The 19878-nt window shown below is 42.5% G+C and overlaps 1 protein-coding gene across 21 annotated transcripts in view; it reads right to left on the bottom strand.

Annotated features, from left to right (window-relative positions):
• The window catches only part of RBFOX1 (RNA binding fox-1 homolog 1), a 2478424-nt gene extending 2459159 nt beyond the window's left edge, over positions 1–19265 (bottom strand). For all 21 annotated transcript variants that reach the window (XM_065558775.1, XM_008162566.4, XM_008162565.4 and 18 more), the window contains exon 1: positions 18938–19265. In XM_065558775.1, the coding sequence (XP_065414847.1) occupies positions 18938–19159 (222 nt within the window). In that variant the 5' untranslated portion in view covers positions 19160–19265. The remainder of the gene's footprint in view (positions 1–18937) is intronic.
• Positions 19266–19878: the final 613 nt, after the last annotated feature.

The following is a 19878-nucleotide window of genomic DNA, read 5'->3' as shown; positions in this document are numbered from 1 at the left end:
GTCCAAAGCCAATTGATATCATTGCCATTGGGCTTTGGATCAGACCCATAGTGCTGGCCAATTTTTGTAAAATATTTTCCAAGAGCATTCCTCGACACACTGTTCTGGAGAATTTTCCTGAGCTGCTAGATGAAGGTCTGTCAGAATAGAAAACCAATTTGAAAACAATTGTTTGTTTGCTAAGAGGTCCTATTTCTAGAATTGTTCTAATGATCCCTACGGAGATAAAGGAAATTGTTTCTTTGCATCAAGAAGTCTCTCTCTCAGGCTATGAGAGGCCTGATTCTGTTCTGAAAACTCAGTCATCATTACTATAACAAAAACACTAACTCCAGCAAATATATCAGCTACGTGTCAACAAAAGCACACTTGCAACAGCCAATAATTAATATACTAAATTCCCCCTCCCCTCCTGCTTAGGCATTCTGCCCCAAAAGCCTGCACAAGTACATTAGCTTATAACATGCTTGGAAAATCAAGGCATTTGGAGCTATTTCAGGCCTGCAGGACCCTCATGGAGAATCTCCAGTGAGCAGTTCCCCTCCCTACAAATTAAGAGAACAGGCTCGGGAGCCTCCATCAACATACATTGCAACAGTATGGTATGAAGGGAGTGGTGGTCTCTCTAGCAGGGCTATTCTAAGCTGTTTAGGGGCTTGGTAGGCCAAAACCAGTATCTTAAATGTGACTTGGAAGTCATTAGGGAGCCTCTCCTAAATGTGAAATATCAGACTACTGCTTTCGTTTTTGACACTCCCTGTAATAAGCTTCACTTTTTCAGTGGCCACAAAGGCAAAGGGGCATCATAACACACTATTCTCTCTCTGCCAATATTCATTTTTCTATAATGTCAATAGGTTGTGACTCCAGTTATTTTATTCCCCCCTCCTTTATTATGAGAAAAAACAAACTACACTAAGAGTAATGTCTTACCTATTACAGTGTACTGAACTCCAAGTACAACACAATGCAATTTACTTTTATATTGTGTCCTTCAGCTAAAGCATCACTAAGCACATTGCAGTCAGTCAAAGTACATAAAATTGAAATGGGAACCTCTCTTAGAGTGGGGAAGAATATATAACTGTGCGTGTTGCTATACCAATATATTACATTGCACTATTATTATATATGGTACCACCTTTCCCCCTCATCGGTAGATAGTTTTAACCAGGGGTTCTCAAACTTCATTGCACCGTGGCCCACTTCTGAGAACAAAAATTACTACATGACCCCAGGAGGGGGGGAAACGAAGCCTGAGCCTGCTTGAGCCCCACTGCCCCAGGCAGGGGGCCTGTAACCTGATCCCCGCCACCGAGGGCGTAAGCCCTTGGGCTTTGGCTTCGGCCCCAGACAGTGTGGCTCCAGCTTTGGATTCAGCCCTGGGCCCCAGAAAGTTTAAGCCAGCCCTGGTGACCTCATTAAAATGGGGTTGCAACCCACTTTGGGGTCCCGACCCACACTTGAGAACCATTGGTTTTAACTATTAAAGCATGAGGTAGCTGCTGAAGGATAATAAAAGTCATGGACACTGTCTTAATTATATTCGCTGCAACCTTGATTAACGTGTCACAAAATAGCACTGTCCCACTAGGAAAAAAACCTTATTCTTTCCAAAGTGCCACAAAAGTTTAGTTTAACATCAACTTTTAATGACTGGAAGTAACTTTTTGTTATGGTGCACTAAAATCCCCAATACCTGCTCTGCTTTGGCAACACTAAATGTCAACAGAGCAGGGAGACACCTTCGTAATTTATTAGGAACAAAGCTCCTAATCAGTGGGGCTCTGAGTATTTGGGACTACATTATATAAGATTGGGGAGGGATAGCTCAGTGGTTTGAGCATTGGCCTGCTAAACCCAGCGTTGTGAGTTCAATCCTTAAGGGGGCCAGTTAGGGATCTGGGGCAAAACTCTGTCTGGGGATTGGTCCTACTTTGAGCAGGGGGTTGGACTAGACGACCTTCTGAGGTCCCTTCCAACCCTGATATTCTATGATAAGATGTTACTTTTATCCATAAGCTAGACAGAGAGTATCACGAGGCAAAGTAATTTCACTTGATATAAACAATACAAGAGCTACTCATCCAAGCAGTTGATTACTCCACACTCTTAAAATCCATTTGCCTGGGTTTCTCTGCAGCACAGAAAGTGAAAGCACCTTCAGCATATACAAAGGTGAGTAACCTTCCATTCTGCTTTACTTACCCCTGTTTTCCTCATAGGCAGCTTACCAAACAGTGAATTCTCTAATTGCATCTGAGCTCATTGGATAAACATGGTGTACTCAAGATTCAAGCCCTGCTTTTGGCTTCTTGTGGCCTTGGGACAGATCGTTTCTGGCTACAGAAGTAAACAGCTAAACCATGGCATTCTTTAGCTGACCCTGACAATAACCCAGCCTGGTGCTTTCTGTTAATGATGGCAAGTTCACTTGTGTTAGCTCCTTCTAGCAAGAAATCAACGCACTCACAATCAATAAGGCACCACAAACACTACCTGTGACCCAGCCAGGGCTCAGAAAGAAACGACTCTTCCCAACAGAGCATGGCTATCTGAAGAGGTGCTCACACAAATCCCCATTATTTGTTAGCAAGGTTTGCTTTCAAACACTTTGAACATTTAGCCCAAAGGATCTATCCGATTGGATTATTTGTCTACAGAGCCACCTTGCTGTCCCAATTAAAGACATGTTAAAAATACAAGGTCATCTATTTCCCTGGTTTCTAAAGTAGCTTTTTCTGAGACTAAAATAAATCCATTTAGAAAATACTTCCTGCAGCTAGGTTTTTTTGTTTGGCTGGTTTTTTTCAGATGCCATTAGCCTCTATACCAAGTGCACCAACGCATTCAATTAATTAGGATTTGTTTGTTTTGAATCACATTCCTATATCAGTACTTTTTAAAGCTGTTTCAAACCCCCAAGGGTGGCTCTGTCATCCTAAAAACATTACTATTTTACATTTGAGGAGCATAAAGGCTGCAAGAGACAGGGTTAAAGGTGTGCATTTAGGCACCTGGAACTGAATCACAGTATGAAATCCAGTAATGTACTTATCAGGGAGATGTCAGTTTCCCCATCTAACCAGGTACAGTAGATTAAGGTCATTCTCTTAATAATAAAGCAAGCAGTTTTCTCCTGGGGACTGAAGAGAAAAATGATATACATCAGGCTCTCTTTCCCTCTGCAAATGGAAAGATATTACCTGCTAAGGGCAAAGATAGCTTTTCATGAAGCCACAGGACTAGTATTCAGAAGAGATAGGGGATGTATTTCTAGCTCTGCCATTGACTACGTGTTACCTGGAGTAAGCACTTGGGTCAAAATTTACAAAAACATCCACTGATTATCTGAGATACCAGAGCTTAGCCTCTGCAGTTTCTGTTCAATAACTTCCTGAAGAAAGCGGAGATCTTTGGGTGGAAGGCATAGATACGCATCTTGCCTATTACTATACTGCCATTCCCATTGTGAAGCCAGTAGCCAGATACAAAGATATTGATACAGGGTTATTCATTAAGGGCCTGATCCAAACATACATGGAAGTCAATGAAAGCCTCATGCGTAGTGTTGGCATCCTTGTCATTCTATACATCCCTCTGGACTAGCCTCCTAGAAGCTAAAAGCTCTCTTCTCCAGTTGAATATGGTTTGCTACATTCTATAAAAGGGCCACAGGCATTTGTAACCAATATTTTATGTTTGCTCATTTTATTGCTCCAGATATTTTACATTTCTAAGGGGGGGAAAAAAGGATTTGATGTGACTAGTTAATTTCCCAGCACTTTAACAAAACTGTAACTGCAATCTTTACACCTACCTTTCTGATTGATCAGTCAGTATCAAAAGGACACTGACAAAATTGTCTCTGGATATATTCATGTATTGCAAAATATTCCATTCTATCTCCAGTCCATTTGCAAATACATGCAGTGAGCCAGAAAATGATTTGTAACCATCTGCATAACGTTTGCAGTTTTGTCTAGCTCATCTGCTGTCTTTTGGAAACGGTTATTGAAGACGGCAATTTTCATAAATGTTTGGAAACGGATATGAAGGAAACTGGCCATGAAATCCTTTTGGAAGTGCCTCTAAGGTGTTTGCAGTTAAATGACATTCCAGTGCATCAGCACTGCTGAGCGGACCATTTACCGTGTTGTCAAAATCTCCAGCCAGTTCAGTAGGCAGGGTATAGTAGAGATAGTGATGGGACCAACAATTTATAATATACAAGCTTTCAGGGGCCAAAAGGTCCTTTCCTATCAGGTTTTGGAAGTTCACACGTCTAAATAGAAAATGGGCTATCTACCTGGTCTGCTTTTTCTGAAGACCAATTATAGCAACAAACACTCCCTGCAACGTCATTTAAGTGCATTTAATGGCTGTCAAAAAGAGCAGATCATCTGATAGCATATAAAATGCTAACTTCAAGATAGCTAGGCTGTAGTCAATGGACTACATGGTTTTTGGATACATCACTGTGAGCTAAAAAGCAGTTGCATGGATCAAATGGCAAACATTGGACCCTTGCTTAGATCTAATAGCAATTGAAAATATGTTCATGGAACTACAGGGGAAATGCAGCATGAAGGGTCTTTGAATTAGATGTTTCACTTCTATGCAGACATGTTGGATTTGGGTGCATAACTCCCCCAAGTTTCGTAGCCTAAATTTATACATCTTCTGCAATATTTGGTGGCACCAAGATGCAGTCTGCGTAGTGGCCATAACTTACATATTAAAAAACACTTCATTTCTATGGCACCTCCAAGAGAGAACATCGACGACTCCAAGTCCATACAGAAACAGCACTATTATTGAAAAAGCACAACTGTGGCAACAATTTTAAAAGTTATTTTAAATGTTAATGCTATTTTTTTCAACTGACAAAAACACCCACTTTTTTTTTTTTTCTTTCCTTATGTCCACAGTCGACCTCCTCCACTTCGGGACCACCCAGTAGGCATTAGGGGCCAGGTTTTTAGAGATATTGTTATGAGCTGGGTGAAACCTCGTTATTGATTGAGCTAAAACCTCATTCAACCTGTTGTATGAGCAGGGCATTCACTTAAGAGAAGAGTTTCTTACAACCTAAGAGGCCACACCTAAAACAAGGTCTACTAGAATCTGCCCAGAAACTAGCATCAGGTGGGCACAGAGTTCCACTGCTTATTATGATGTGGTGTGGGAGGGGGCGAGAAAACAAACTGAGCACAGGACAAGAGGGAGCAGCAGAGGAAAAAAGCAAGAAAGCCAAGCTGTAGCCTACGAGCATAGTGTGATCCTGGAAAAAGCTAGAGATCGCTTTGGGGTCTCTGTTGGATAAAGACACTGGGCACTAAGAAATTATTCCTTTTGTTCTTGGTTCCTCCTGCATTCAGAGAAGCAGGACTTGCTACATTCCTTGTAAATAAATAAGATTGCAACAAAGAAAATACCAGACTCCATTCATTTCCACTTCCAACTGGAACATCACCAAGGCCCTGAAGTCTGACCAGCTGTTTGAATTGAAAAGGGGCAACAGTATTTAGGCACCAAGTGGGATTTTCAAAAGCATGAAGGTGTCTAATATGTAATATCCAATGAGTTTTAGGCACCTACATTCTTTTGAAAATCCCACTAAGTGTCTAAGTACCTTTAAAAAATCTGGTCCTAGGTGTCTAGGATTTCACCCTTTCAGTTTAGCAGGAAAGTCTTTCAGCCCATAAACATAGTCCTACAATGCCAAAGCCATCCTCACATGAGCCCTTGAAGCCGAATACAACACCCACTGAGTGACTGGAAAGACTCTCTGACTTCAACGGGTTTTGGATCAGGCCCTTAAAGACTGGCAGATAAAATACCTCCTGTTAAATATGCTACACTGTTCTCATGCCCTGCCAAGCAGGCAGAGGTGCAGTTTATTACATAAAAACACTAATTTTGCATGCAAGTCTTTGTTATGTATGTGGCATAGGACAGTAAATTCCTTAGGTATTAGATCCCTGGACAGCACTGCGAGAAAGGGAAAGCAATGAAAAAAAAACTTGTGAAAAGAAGGCGGCTGTGACTTGATGAGTGGTTATGAGTTTTATTGTGCACTGTCCTCTACCTGCCTCCTGACCAATTGCTGAAAATTCTCTTTTCTTTCTCTTGCCCTTCAGTTGTATTATCTTCTGCAGTTTCAGAGTACACTGAGAACTGAAAAAATCGGTCCAGTTTTTGCAAAATGCTTGCAAACAGTTCTTTGCTAAAATGTGAATTTTTGAATGTTCCAGCAGTAAAATTGCTGTGTGTGTTTGTGACATTTTACAAGCATGTAAACAGACAAAATGAAATTGCTGAAAACCTCACTAAATATTTTCCCTAATTTCACACAAGCCTAAAGTAATTATGCATTTTCAATTGAATCCTATAGGACACTTCATATAAGCCTAAAGGAACGTTACTAATTTCCAAAGCACTTTTCCATAAAGATATGGATGTTTCCTTGGTGCATATCATATGGTGTGCCGTGTTTTGCGGGGGCTTGAGGCAACATCCACCAAATTCTCTGCTAGAACATCTAAGGGTTTGTCTATACTTAAAATGCTACTACAGCATTGTGCTACTGTAGCACTTCCCTGTAGACACTACCTACACCAACAGGAGGATTTCTCCCTTCGCTGTAGGTAATCCACCTCCCCAAGAGGCAGTAGCTAGGCTGACGGAAGAATTCTTCCATCGACCTGACGCTGTCTACATGATGATTTAAGTTGGCTTAACAATGCTGCTCAGAGATGTGCATTTCACACCCCTATCAATGTAGTATAGCCCCCCTAATTTTCTACCATAGACCAGGCCTAAGTACTGTTCAATGGAGGGATTCTTTCCATCAACCCCTTTTGCCTGTTCCTTGTGCTGCCCAATGACATGCCTGCCACAGCACTTGTTCTGGCTTCACTCTTAGCACGTGTCCCAGATATTTCGGTCTTTTCTTCTGGATAACTTTGGAGGTAAGGAATTGTTGAACACAAATGTAAAGATGCATCAGAAATTCATTCCATTTAATATCTGAGGCATGGGGTGCTGAGAACCATTGAACCCAACTGTAAACCCTGTATATGATGGAAGCCACTTCAAGCCAGGGGGTGCAGTAGTCAGTAGCGTAGCTAGGGGGGGAGTGGGGCAGTGGCTGCTCCCCCACCGAGCACAAGTGGCACCTTTTTAATTTTTACTCACCCGGCGGCACTCCGGGTCTTTGGTGACACTTCAGCAGCGGGCTCTTCACTAGTTCTGGGTGTCTTCGGCAGCACTGAAGGACCCGCTGCCGAAATGCCACTGAAGACCCATGGAGAGAGTGACGGTCCCGCCCCTGAGGTGCCGCCGAAGACCCGGAGCGCTGCCCCGTCAGTAAAAGTGCCGCCAGGTGAGTAAAAGCACCACAGTGGGTGGCGCCTTTTTGTTTTTTGCTCCCCCTGTTCCCTCCGCCAGTGGCGTAGCCAGGTGGCAGTACCCCTGGTACCCTAGTTCCTGCACCTATGGTGAGGGATTTAGTGTGTATCTTTGGTTGATTTCCAGCGTTCACATCCATATGTTAAACGGAAATGTTATTTCCACCTTAAGAGTCATAGTTTGGTCTGTAAGTTGTAGATTTTCAATAACCAAATCTTGTTTAAGCTAGTTAGTGCAGCTGCCCCTTTTCCTTCTAGACATCCCCACTGGTTGGTACATAACTGCCAAGGTATGTCAATTGACTCACCTCTTGTCTTCCTTTGCCTACTATGTTATGCTTGAGCTGGGAGTTGCTGGGGTTGTCATTAGATTTACAGGGGGGTTCCCTCATAATTGGCTGTTAACGCTGCCTTCTTTCAATCTTTACTTGCAGGTTGGTTGAGCTATGTCATCAGCAAAAGCTAGATCTAGTGTACTGTTATGTCAGACAATCCCAGTGTTGTATCAATCTACACGTTTTCTCAGAATGAAGTCAATGGCAATGCCAAACAGTAGAGGTGACAGAATGCCCATTACTCTCTCTGGGGATTTCCCCCCCGTTAAGGTCTTTCCTTGTTCGTTTAACCTTAACTGGCCCTCTGATTAGTGTAAGCTTGCCAGTTAGAACATTGTTGAGCTAATAAAATGTTCCAGTTTCTTTGGTGATGTCATCCATATATTTCCTCTTCTCTTCTCTCACTGCGTTGTCCTTTGTTTTATATAGATTTTTTGCTGCTTTTTCTGAAAGTGCTTTTCAGGACTTAAAATTTGCTTTGGCTGATTTCCTTCTATCTGGAACATTACCTTGAGAGATGATCTCCTGCCTTGTTCCCTATCTGAGGCCTTCATACTTTACAATTTGTGTATCCATCTCAAAATTTCTGGCTGGTCCTAGAGCTTCCCTGTGACTTCACTGCATAGATGTCTGGTATAGATGGCAACCTTCTTTCTCCTTCCCATCAGCCTTTTGTATTACTACAATGTCCTTTAAATTGTCCTGCATGATGACCCAGTTAATATTCAAGGAGCAACCTTAACTTCTGAGGTTACCTGTCTTGTGCACTTGATAAGTCAACCTTAATGTTACATTCTGGTAACGAGTTCCTGTATTTAACTTCAATATTTTTTTTTAAACAAGGACATGGATCTATTCAACATATCTTGTAAGCTGGCAGCTCTCTGCTGAGGAGCATGTAAGCTCTACAAAGGGCCCCTCAGTTGCTCATAATAGTCCTTTATCAAGTAAATTTCAAAGTCAGTTAAGCCTGCTAAGTTTGTAAACTTAGCTATCTTTGTCAGTGGAGCAGGACTAGTAAAAAATTCTAATATGCCTGTGGAGAAAAACAAAATCACTATCTTTAAATGCGCATAGATGTAAGTCTACTGGCTTTTTAAGTCTCAGTGAGGTTACCAAACAAGCCCAGGTGAAGTTTCTAGCTAACCAAGACAAGCAGGTTTCTCCCAGTCCTATAGAATTCTAATTTAAGCAAATGTGAATAATTTGTCTTTTTGTCCCCTACTCTGATCTTGCCATCAATGGTATTTGCAGACACTTATCACCTTGGCCTGTAACTGCCAGTACAGATAGAGTGGAAATGTGTCAGAAGTAAACTTATTTGAGTTTTGCATGGCAGGTGAGAGACTTGAGAAATATGGATACATCTGTAAGAATTTTAGCACAAAAACTGAGTTGTTTCAAATTCTTTTTGTCTGGCTGTTGTACCTTAGCTTCAAAATAAATGGCACTGCAAAATGTAAAATAGGACAGCAAGATTTATTAGACTGTGGAGCAACCTCCCAAGGGAAGTGGTGAAAGCCCCGTCTTTTGGTATTTTTAAAATCAGACTAGACAACATACAGGAAAATGTACTTATAGGGAACCATCCTTCATTAGCTAGGAGATGGTCTGGCTGATTTATTAAGATCTTTCCCATCTCTAACCGCTGCAATGCCTTCTCAAAAGAATATTCACAAACACAATCCAGGGCACTTAGAAAAATATATATTCTAATAACTAAACTGAATAACAGTTTCTAAACTAAACCTATTCTGTATGATGAAGCTGCATTAACATCATGTCAGAGTTGTATGGATAGGCACTCCAAAGTCATAACTTGCCAAAGTTTAACATTGACCGCACAGCCTTGAATGACCTTTGCTGCATGCGTGTCATAAAGCAGTCTTGAATTATTGGACCACAAACGATTTCTCAAGGACAATTGTTCATTTTTCCTGTCACCTGAAATACACATGTATCATCTTGTATGTTTATTTCATTTGTCCATACTAACACTATTTTTACAGTTTAATGGCCCACCATATCTTTACCATCTATCACAGGTACTTATGTGGCATCAATTCATTTCTCAGGCTACTAAAAGCTTTTTGCATAGTTATAATAGCATAGTCAGATCCAGGGCTTGATCCCAGAGTCCTCGGGCCAATAGGGGCTGGGGGCATTAGTGAGGGGGATGCTGGCAATTCAAGTGTCAGTACAGCACTTAGCACAATGGGGCCTTGTCGGGGGTCTCTAGGTGCTATGGCAATACAAATAATAAATGGATGGATCCAAGAAAGGATTTCTCCTTCACTGCCATGCACCCGGCTGGCCCAAGACAAAGCTTTGGAACCCCTGTTTGATGCTTATATACACCTCTCCCCTGCAATTACCATAGTATCTGAGCATCTCGTAACCTAATGTGTTTATCTGCACAATTCCCCTGGGAGGTAAGGAAGTGCTGTTACCCTAGTTTTACAGATGGGGAACTGAAGCCCAGCCTGCCTAAGTGATTTGACTAAGGTCACACAGGAAATCAGTGACAGAGCCAGGAATTGAACTCAGATATTCGAAGCCCCAGGCTAGTACTGTAACCCAGTAATTCCCAACCTTTCCCATGGGGCGGGCGCCAGACGACTAGCCGCCGAGGACGGTGGCCGCCGGACAAGCAGCCGCCAAAATGCCGCCGTGAAGAGGCAACGTCAAGAGGTGTCGCCGCCGAAATTCAGCGGCATTTCGGCGGTGGCGCTTCTCGATGTTGCCGCTTCTCAGTGGCTGCTTATCCAGCGGCCAGTAGGCGGGCGCACATGGATGCCCCGGCGGGCACCGCGGCACCCGCGGGCACCGCATTGGGGACCCCTGCTGTAATCACTAAAGCATCCTTCCTCTCCTACTGACAGGCTTCTTGTATGATGAGCTCTCTTCTCTCTAATAATTTTGTCAGCACCCATGCAGTGAGCACAGTTTCTTTTGAATCAGCTTCCTTCAGCTTCAACTGACAAGAGAAACCAGCTACAAATGTAACACTAGATACGTCCTATGCAACCATGTATGGCAGTGGTCCCCAACCTTTTTTATCTGGCGGGCGCTGGATGACAAGCCACTGAGGACCGTGGCCGGCAGACGAGCATCCACCAAAATGCCGCCGACAAGCATCATTATCCAGAGGCGTCGCCGCCGAAATGCTGCCGAAAAGCAGCGGCATTTCGGCGGCGACGCCTCTAGACGATGTTGCTTCTCAGTGGCATTTCGGCGGATGCTCGTCTGCTGGACAGTATGCGGGCGCACATAGATGCCCCGACGGCCGCCATGGCACCCGTGGGCACCACATTGGGGACCACTGATGTATGGGAATAAGGTCTTCCTACACTTGTCCACCCACTCCATAGGGCTCTCCCAGATTGGGGCTATATCTAAGTGGAAGGAAGAGCAGGGTCTGCATACATGATATTCAAGTAAATGGGTATGAAGAGGGCAGGAAGTGGACTGAGCCTTTACACTAACTCCCCTACCAGGCAGCAGGAGGGGGAAGGTGTGGGAAGTGTGCTAAAACCCAAAGAGGGGTTAAATCAGTTACTTCCCCTGCACGGGAGCAAGGGGGAAGAATGGTGATCCTCTGAGAAACAATTCCTCTTGGGACAGCACAGATATACACCACCTCTCCAACTGGTCAGAGCCTTCAATTTTGTAGCACAGATCTGTAATTTAGGAGACTGCTAACGATTCCCCAAGGAATCAATTATGAAACATTTAGAGGAGAGGAAAGTGATCAGAAACAGTCAGCATGGATTCACGCAGGGGAAGTCGTGCCTGACTAACCTAATTGCCTTCTATGATGAGATAACTGGCTCTGTGGATGAGGGGAAAGCAGTGGATGTGTTATTCCTTGACTTTAGCAAAGCTTTTGATACGGTCTCCCACAGTATTCTTGCCACCAAGTTAAAGAAGTATGGGCTGGATGAATGGACTGTAAGGTGGATAGAAAGCTGGCTAGATCATCGGGCTCAATGGGTAGTGATCAATGGCTCCATGTCTAGTTGGCAGCCGGTTTCAAGCGGAGTGCCCCAAGGATCGGTCCTGGGGCCGGTTTTGTTTAATATCTTTATTAATGATCTGGAGGATGGTGTGGACTGCACTCTCAGCAAGTTTGCAGATGACACTAAACTGGGAGGCATGGTAGATACACTAGAGGGTAGGGAGCGGATACAGAGGGACCTAGACAAATTAGAGGATTGGGCCAAAAAAAACCTGATGAGGTTCAACAAGGACAAGTGCAGAGTCCTGCACTTAGGACGGAAGAATCCCATGCACTGCTACAGACTAGGGACCGAATGGCTAGGTAGCAGTTCTGCAGAAAAGTACCTAGGGGTCACAGTGGACAAGAAGCTGGATATGAGTCAACAGTGTGCTCTTGTTGCCAAGAAGGCTAACGGCATTTTGGGCTGTATAAGTAGGGGCATTGCCAGCAGATTGAGGGATGTGATCATTCCCCTTTATTCGACATTGATGAGGACTCATCTGGAATACTGTGTCCAGTTTTGGGCCCCACACTACAAGAAGGATGTGGAAAAATTGGAAAGAGTCCAACGGAGGGCAACAAAAATGATTAGGGGTCTGGAGCACATGACTTATGAGGAGAGGCTGAGGGAACTGGGATTGTTTAGTCTCCAGAAGAGAAGAATGAGGGGGGATTTGATAGCAGCCTTCAACTACCTGAAGGGGGGTTCCAAAGAGGATGGAGCTCGGCTGTTCTCAGTGGTGGCAGATGACAGAACAAGGAGCAATGGTCTCAAGTTGCAGTGGGGGAGGTCCAGGTTGGATATTAGGAAACACTATTTCACTAGGAGGGTGGTGAAACACTGGAATGCGTTACCTAGGGAGGTGGTGGAGTCTCCTTCCTTGGAGGTTTTTAAGGCCCGGCTTGACAAAGCCCTGGCTGGGATGATTTAGTTGGGAATTGGTCCTGCTTTGAGCAGGGGGTTGGACTAGATGACCTCTTGAGGTCCCTTCCAACCCTGATATTCTATGATTCTATGATTCTTAGCTGACAAGTGAAGTGGATTATCTTTGCCAACCAGTTTGCACTGTTATTCTGCATTGTACACTTCAGGCCTGATCCAAAGTTCGCTTACGTCCAGGGACAGACACCCACTGATTAAAACAGGTTTTGGATCACATCCATCGGGGCAGATTTTCAGCCGATGTAAAATTGTTGCAGTTCCATGGACTCGCCACAGACGTATGACAATTTCACACTAGCTGAGAACTGGCTCTTTCTCTAATATGCAGTATGTTGTGTAAGTAGAGTTTATGGTACACAAAGTTGCATTCAAAATGAATATAGTGTTATGCTGAGAGGTGCTGGTGATTGTATTGATTGCAAACCGCTCAGAGTGGGTGTCAGAGTAAGTTCATCACAAGCCCCCTCATGTAGGACAAAAGAGGTTGTCAACCCACCCAGGAGCTTTGGACTGACAAAGACAGAGATGTTGCTAGCTATTGTTTGGGACAGAGTATGTGCAAGTGTGTGTGTGCAAGGTTCATGAAGAATGAAAAAACTCAGTTTTTCATTTTTTCCAATGATCCTTCCCCCCCCCCTCCCTAGCCCCCAAAAAGTTAATGTAAAACGCAGCAAGAAAATTTAGCAGCTTTGTGAATCTCCATTGTATCTGTTAAGTAACACAGTGGTAAACTAGGCCTAGCATGTGATCATGCAATTAGAGATGGCCTCAAGGTGCTTATGTCTAGGAGGCAAGGGATAAGGCTGTGACATCCCCAGCTACACAGTTCCTAAAAGGCATCAGATCATGGCTCCCTCCTTTGCAACTACTATAATCAAATATGAGCCTCAGCTGGTGTTAATTGTCCTTGCTCCATTGAAGTCAGTGGAGGATCCACCCCTACTATCTTTCCTTGCACAGAGCTGAGTCAGTCACCATATTCTCAGCTTCTCATTTTTGGAAAGTTTAGAATAACTTTCTCTAAGTAGTTTTAGAAGGGGGTTTTCAAGTCAGTTTTAAGTTCAGATTGCAGGTGCCTGGTCCAAGCATTGTAGGAAGGACGTGAGGAGTGTGCTTACTGTTATGTTTATGTGGTTATAAAATAGGTGTTTAACAGGGGAACAAAATGCCTTAGAAAGAGGATAGATTACCAAAGGGAAATCTTCAAAAGGTTCACTTCAGCTAACCACCCAGAAGTTGTTCAAGCTTTGTCAAGCTATCTGAACCTCTGGCAAAAACAGGCTGAAAATATTGAGTAACAGGCTTTCTTGAGATTCCTTCTCAGACTAGAAATGCTGAAAAATAGTCTCTTTTGGCTGGTGTTTTTGGCATATCTAGGAAGGATCTGCAAATGCTGACATCAGCAAAAATGTGAATCATGAATGAAAAAGTTAAAAACATTTTTCCTCAGAAAGGAATCTGTTTGGTAGGGATGCTATACCCAAACATGTGCGCCAATCCTCCCCTCCTCCCCCCACCAGCATACCAGATCATTCACCTCATTACTGTCTTGGGCAGGGTGGATGAGGGAAGATAAAAAGAGCTTTGTGGTAAGTATCTGACAATATCTGGAAAAACATAGCAGTTGTGAAAATTCCAGTACTTGGGAGCTTTCATTTGCACTCTTGCACTTGTGACCCTGTAGATGAGAAAGTATCTGAAGGGCAGTTGTAGCTGGGGGAACACTACAATAAATTATTGTAAAGTAAAGTATTTGTTGGACTAAAACCCATGAATTTGCTTTGACTTATTAATGCCGCATTTTGTCCACTTTCTGCAAACAACTGGGTGAGCAAATTTTTGTTTGCAAGGATGACTGCAGGGAGAAGGATTGTAAATACTTGTGTGACTATGCATTTGCATGTGTATTACCACCAGAAATATTCACTTAGCCATCTTGAGTTGGCAAATCATTCAGTCAAGGAGCAGAAATGCAACGTAGGTGACTCATCGTGGTGCATATCGTACACTAAGCAATAATCTTGGTGAAGAGTTAGTCACTAATCAAAAATGGATGATTTCAAATAATAAATCAGTTCATACAAAAACAGATCTCCTTGCAGCCAACACAATGAGAGAGAAATCCACCAGATAGTACACCTCCTAAGTCCCACACAGGCCCTTGGGCTGCTCAGTCTTTGTGCTCACTTTTTGCACAGCGATTAATTTCACCCTAACAGAATAAAGGGCTGCTACATTCATCTGATAGATTGATTGCTGTGTATGGCTTGCCTAACTCTGCATGCAGCCATTCAACAATGACAAGGTAGACACAAACCTGCAGGAAAACATGCATGTGTGTAATCAAAATAACTTCAGGATGTTACACTTACTGCAATTCCATTGCAGGCAATGCTATTACAGTAAAGATGAACTTACTCCAATACCTTTGAACAGATTTGTACAATGCTATTAAGCCTCTTTAAAGGCTTTTGTCACAATCCATTGGGGTTATTCAATTTGTTCATTATGGAGAAATTACAAGCAAATAAAATGAGAACAGAAGAAAAAGAAAGTCTAGTGGATCTCGATAACAAGCCAAAATTAGCTGAACCACCACAAAATAATGCCTCTTCCCAGTAAAAGGGGGGAAGAATAATTCCAGATATCACCATGTGGTACCCACTGCCAAATGTAGGCTTTATCTTAATGGTGAACACAAAACAACTTTATCCAACAGAGCTAACAGCAAACTGCCCATCTGTAACCAACTCATAGTTCTGAATAGCGGTGGCTCAACGTACAATGTCAAATAAATACCCTCAAGAAATTATTCACCATTTCACAAGCATAAAATACAGATGGTCTCTGCAGTCTTCCATAATACAGGATTTCGTACCAAGTGGAACAATGAGCTAGATTTGATGACCCAGGTCGTCTTTTCTTCTAAATCCGAAGAATGGCTGCTGAGTCAGACAAACAATAATGAAATAAGTATAAAGAAATCGCACCCTTATTGTGCTGATTTTTTTCTACCAGTCCAATAAGGAGTCAAAGACTATAATTTCTTTTAATGTACTTCTTTAAAATAGAAGTCATTATGGACTACTAGGGAATGTTCTTCCAGTGCAGGCATTGATTACCCATACTGCTAAGCCTATTAAAGCTTCTTCTAAACACTGAACTGAAGTCATTCCAATACGTCCTAAGGGGATGGAGTCCATCTTTTCCCATGGCTTGTTCTCTGCAAAAATGACAAACAACTAAGAACATCACAGTCACGTGCAGTAATTGTTGGACAATATAAAAATAAAAGGAGGTTCTGATGGTAAGGGAGTGTTACATGGTCCCTGCTGCATCAGTGCAATTTGCTTTTAACAGCACAAATCCCAGCAGCCTGCTTATAAACAAAATGGACAGGAGAAAGAAATGTAGTAGAACTTTTTGAATCAAAATGAAGCATGATGCTCTGATCCAAAGCCTATTGAAATCAATGGAAAGGCTCCCATAGATGATAGTGGGTTTTGAATCAGGCCCAAAATTTAATTAGTGAGGAAATGGCTTTGAAAAAGAAACAGGTGTGGAGCAATCACCAGTCGTCACTAATGTGTTTCTTTAGTATTTTTAACATACCCTTCTGGAAAAGACAGCCCTGGAGCAGACACACACAGGTTCTATTACATTCTGTAGGATGCTTTATACAAAATGCATCGGAAGGCTATTCATTTACATAGGATTTTTCCAGGAGGATAAGGGAAGCTTATAGGAATAACAAAGCAGGAAATAGGAGTCAAGACTTCTTCCTATGTATGGGCCCAATCCTAGCAATACTTGTGAGCAAGCATAGTGCTTACTTTCATAGCAACAGATTAAGTTTACAAAAATGCGTATGGGCCAGATTTCTGGGAGCCAGGCACTTCACTACCTTTACAAATCTATCCCTAAGTGACTTAGGAGACTAAGCCCCATTTTTAACAGTCATTTAGTCATGTAGACTCCCAAGTCCCATTGACTTTCATTAAGTCTTAGGCTCCTAAGTCACTTTTGAGAAACAAGGTGGGTGAAGTCCTCTTTTATTGGATTGACTTCTGTTAACAGAAATCGATCCAATATAAGATATGACCTCCCACACTTGTCTCTCTAATATCCTGGGACCAGCAGGATGATAGTTACAACATGGCACAACTCACTTTTGAAAATTTTACCCAATGGCTCTATACACAGTAGTAGTAAGCATGGTGCTGGGTATTAAGGCCCAGCTTTTTTATTTTAAGTATTGCTGCACTCAGCATTGCAATACCTACCTGATTTAGGAGCTTCAATATTTTCAAGAGGAATTTAGACAAACTAAAATCCTATTGTAAGTCGATGGCATTTAGGCTCCTAAATCAGTTAGGCATTGCAACATTGAGCACAGCAATACTAAGTGCCTGCAGGACTGGGTCCTACATTATACAAGAAGAAAGCAGGCACAAATGAGAGAATCCTGTGTAGGATTAGAATCCAGTGCTACCTAAACATGAAAATAAAATCTCATTCAACTTCAGTTTAAAAGCCCACATACATTTATCCCTGGTTGTTTAAAGGGTCAATAAGATTGTTTATTTGAGTAAGCTCGTTACCTAAATTAAATTAATTTCACCTGTAGGAGCTCAGTGCAGAACTCAGTTTCCTCTTTTCCTTTCTAATAATTTAAAGAAGATACTCAAACTCAAGGGAAAAGGAAGCTTCTCAATTTGTTTTGGTTGTTTATGTTCAGCCAGAAAAAGGGAAAGAGAGGACGTTTAAATAAATTTTTTTTCTCTCTGTTAATTTTCTAAGCAAACAGGTATCGTTAGCAAGAAATACATTTCAGAAGGGGCTGTACTCTAGTGAGGTTTCAGCTAATGTTAGCCTATAACATGATGTACTCATAATAACCCTCCCATGTTTTTTGTGTGTTTCTCCAAGAGTATCATGGATTTTGTCTAATTTGCTGATCTCAGTAGGTTACACATCTTCAGTTAGTTACCAAAATGACTACAGAAATACACAGTTTGGCAACACAACATTAAGCTTTTATGATGCACTGTAATTACAGTACACAATCTTATACCATGATGCATCATAAGAGCAGTTGCACAGCCTGATAAAATAAGGAGAATCTCACCTGTATAATCTGACATTATGCACATGTAGCTAGATTTTGAAAACCAGTTGTATATGACAAACTCTTGCATTCTGAGAAATAGACCTCCATCAGGATGAATCAGGCCAACTACTCTGCCTTCAAAATTAGTGAGATTGTAAATCACACTGAAGTGTGGAGCAGTCAATTGATTCCTTTTTTGATGGGGAAGAGCATCTTAATTCAGGAAGGCAATGCCAGAAAGGAACACACTAGTAGGGAGAAAACACTTCAGATGAAAACAACACAACAAACTTCCATCAAGCCAACTCTAGCAGCCCTGGATTCCCAATTGTGACAGTGACTCAAATAGAAAACACCTTCACAAGGGAAGCAGGTACAATGTATGCAAACCCTCCTCTCCCTCCAAAAAACCTTTGCCTGACTTGATCACAGGAGGAAAAGCCTAAGTTGGTTGGGAATCCATCTGTCTTCTTTTTTTATGCATACACTTTCTGCTATGTCTCAAACACCTGCTGTCAAGCACATCAGCTGAACTAAATAGCCAGTCAGACAACACTGAAAAACTTAGATTCATATAAAGATTTGATAATGGGCAGATCTAACAAGATGGGATTTTCTAACTGCAGTTTTTGTGCAAAGCCTCAACATGAATTTTTTCACCCTGACGAATTCTCAATGTGGTACTGTCACTTAAACTACCCTACGCCCCTTGAGGTTCCTTTCCCACCCCTGGCTGTAAAACAACATTCCCCAAAATGACTACAGATAACGCAAGTGCCTGGACTGATAACTTGAGATGCCCAAGTCAATCCAAAGACCCTCCCTTCCCCAGCCCTAAGGGGTAATAGGAAGCTGACAGCAGGTGTTAGCAGGGAATATCCTTTACAAAAATAATCTGTCAAATATGCTAAATCCAGACTAAAGTACAAACTCTGGCACCTAAAGGAATCTAGCCAAGATATTAAATTAAACAGTTACTGTCTTCCACTCTCAGGGAGACGGGACGCTTTGTCAGGTTCCACCTACACTACTTGATACCCAGTTGAAATTATCTGTCACCCTGAAGTTGGCTAAGGCATCCTCACAGCTTCCCCAGCCCCCTTTCCAGCTCAGAGCCAGGAAAACCACCTCACTTACACTTTTGCCTTCACCACCTGCTTGGGGCGCAGGATCTTCTCTGCCCAAACATGGCATGATTTCTTCTGCTGCTGCTCCTTCCTTCCCACTGTTTCTTCCTTCATTCCCCAGCTTCAACCTCTTCCCCTCGGGTTGGGAATCATCCAGGTCCTCCCTTCTCATCTTGCCATCTCTGCCTCGCTGCTTCACCACATCCTCTGGGCTGCCAGACGGATTAGACATTTTTTAAAATGCTGAGCACTTTTTTATTTGGCCTGCTGAAGCTGCCTCTCTGGAGGAGCTGTGGCTTCTGAGAGCTCTGTGATGCGCTCTCGCTCCTCTTTTCAACATTTAACTAGGGTTTCAAAAGCCTTTATAGGATTTACACACACCACTTCTATTTCTCTACCGCCCTCTGCTGGTTACTGACCAGCACTATTCCCACAGAATATCCATTTCAATAGCATACTGCACACAAACTTCTCTGTTCCTCCATCTCCCTAATAAAAAGCAATAACCTTTCCTACGTTGGTTGCATGCACATTTCTCCTGCTGCTCACTTTGCCAGAATCCTTGTATTTATGCTTGCCCTGCTCCAAAGAAATTAACTTTCCTTAAAACACAGCACACAGAGCTGTAGTCTGCTGCACCTCTGTTTAGACCCAACTTTACCTCTATCTCAGAGGAATGCACTGTTTTAAAATACTAATATTGAAACGGAGCATGATTAACCATGGAAAATAACTGTAGAATATTTAATACCAAGCAAAGTTCATTTCAACCCACCTCCCTTCAGGATTCTTCCCCCGTTGCCCCTTACTTTGCAAGTTTGCTGAGCATTTCAGAAATTCGTGTCCCACATTAGAGCATTGCCCTGTTCGGAACTTATGTCCCTTCCTCATTAACTTTCAATAGCCATAACATGTGCCTCCTTCTCCTGGGTCTTCTGATAGTCAATGTAT

This window comes from Chrysemys picta, chromosome 10 (assembly GCF_011386835.1).
Source record: "Chrysemys picta bellii isolate R12L10 chromosome 10, ASM1138683v2, whole genome shotgun sequence".
Taxonomy (NCBI): domain Eukaryota; kingdom Metazoa; phylum Chordata; order Testudines; family Emydidae; genus Chrysemys; species Chrysemys picta.
This window is presented reverse-complemented; position numbering and strand designations above follow the sequence as displayed.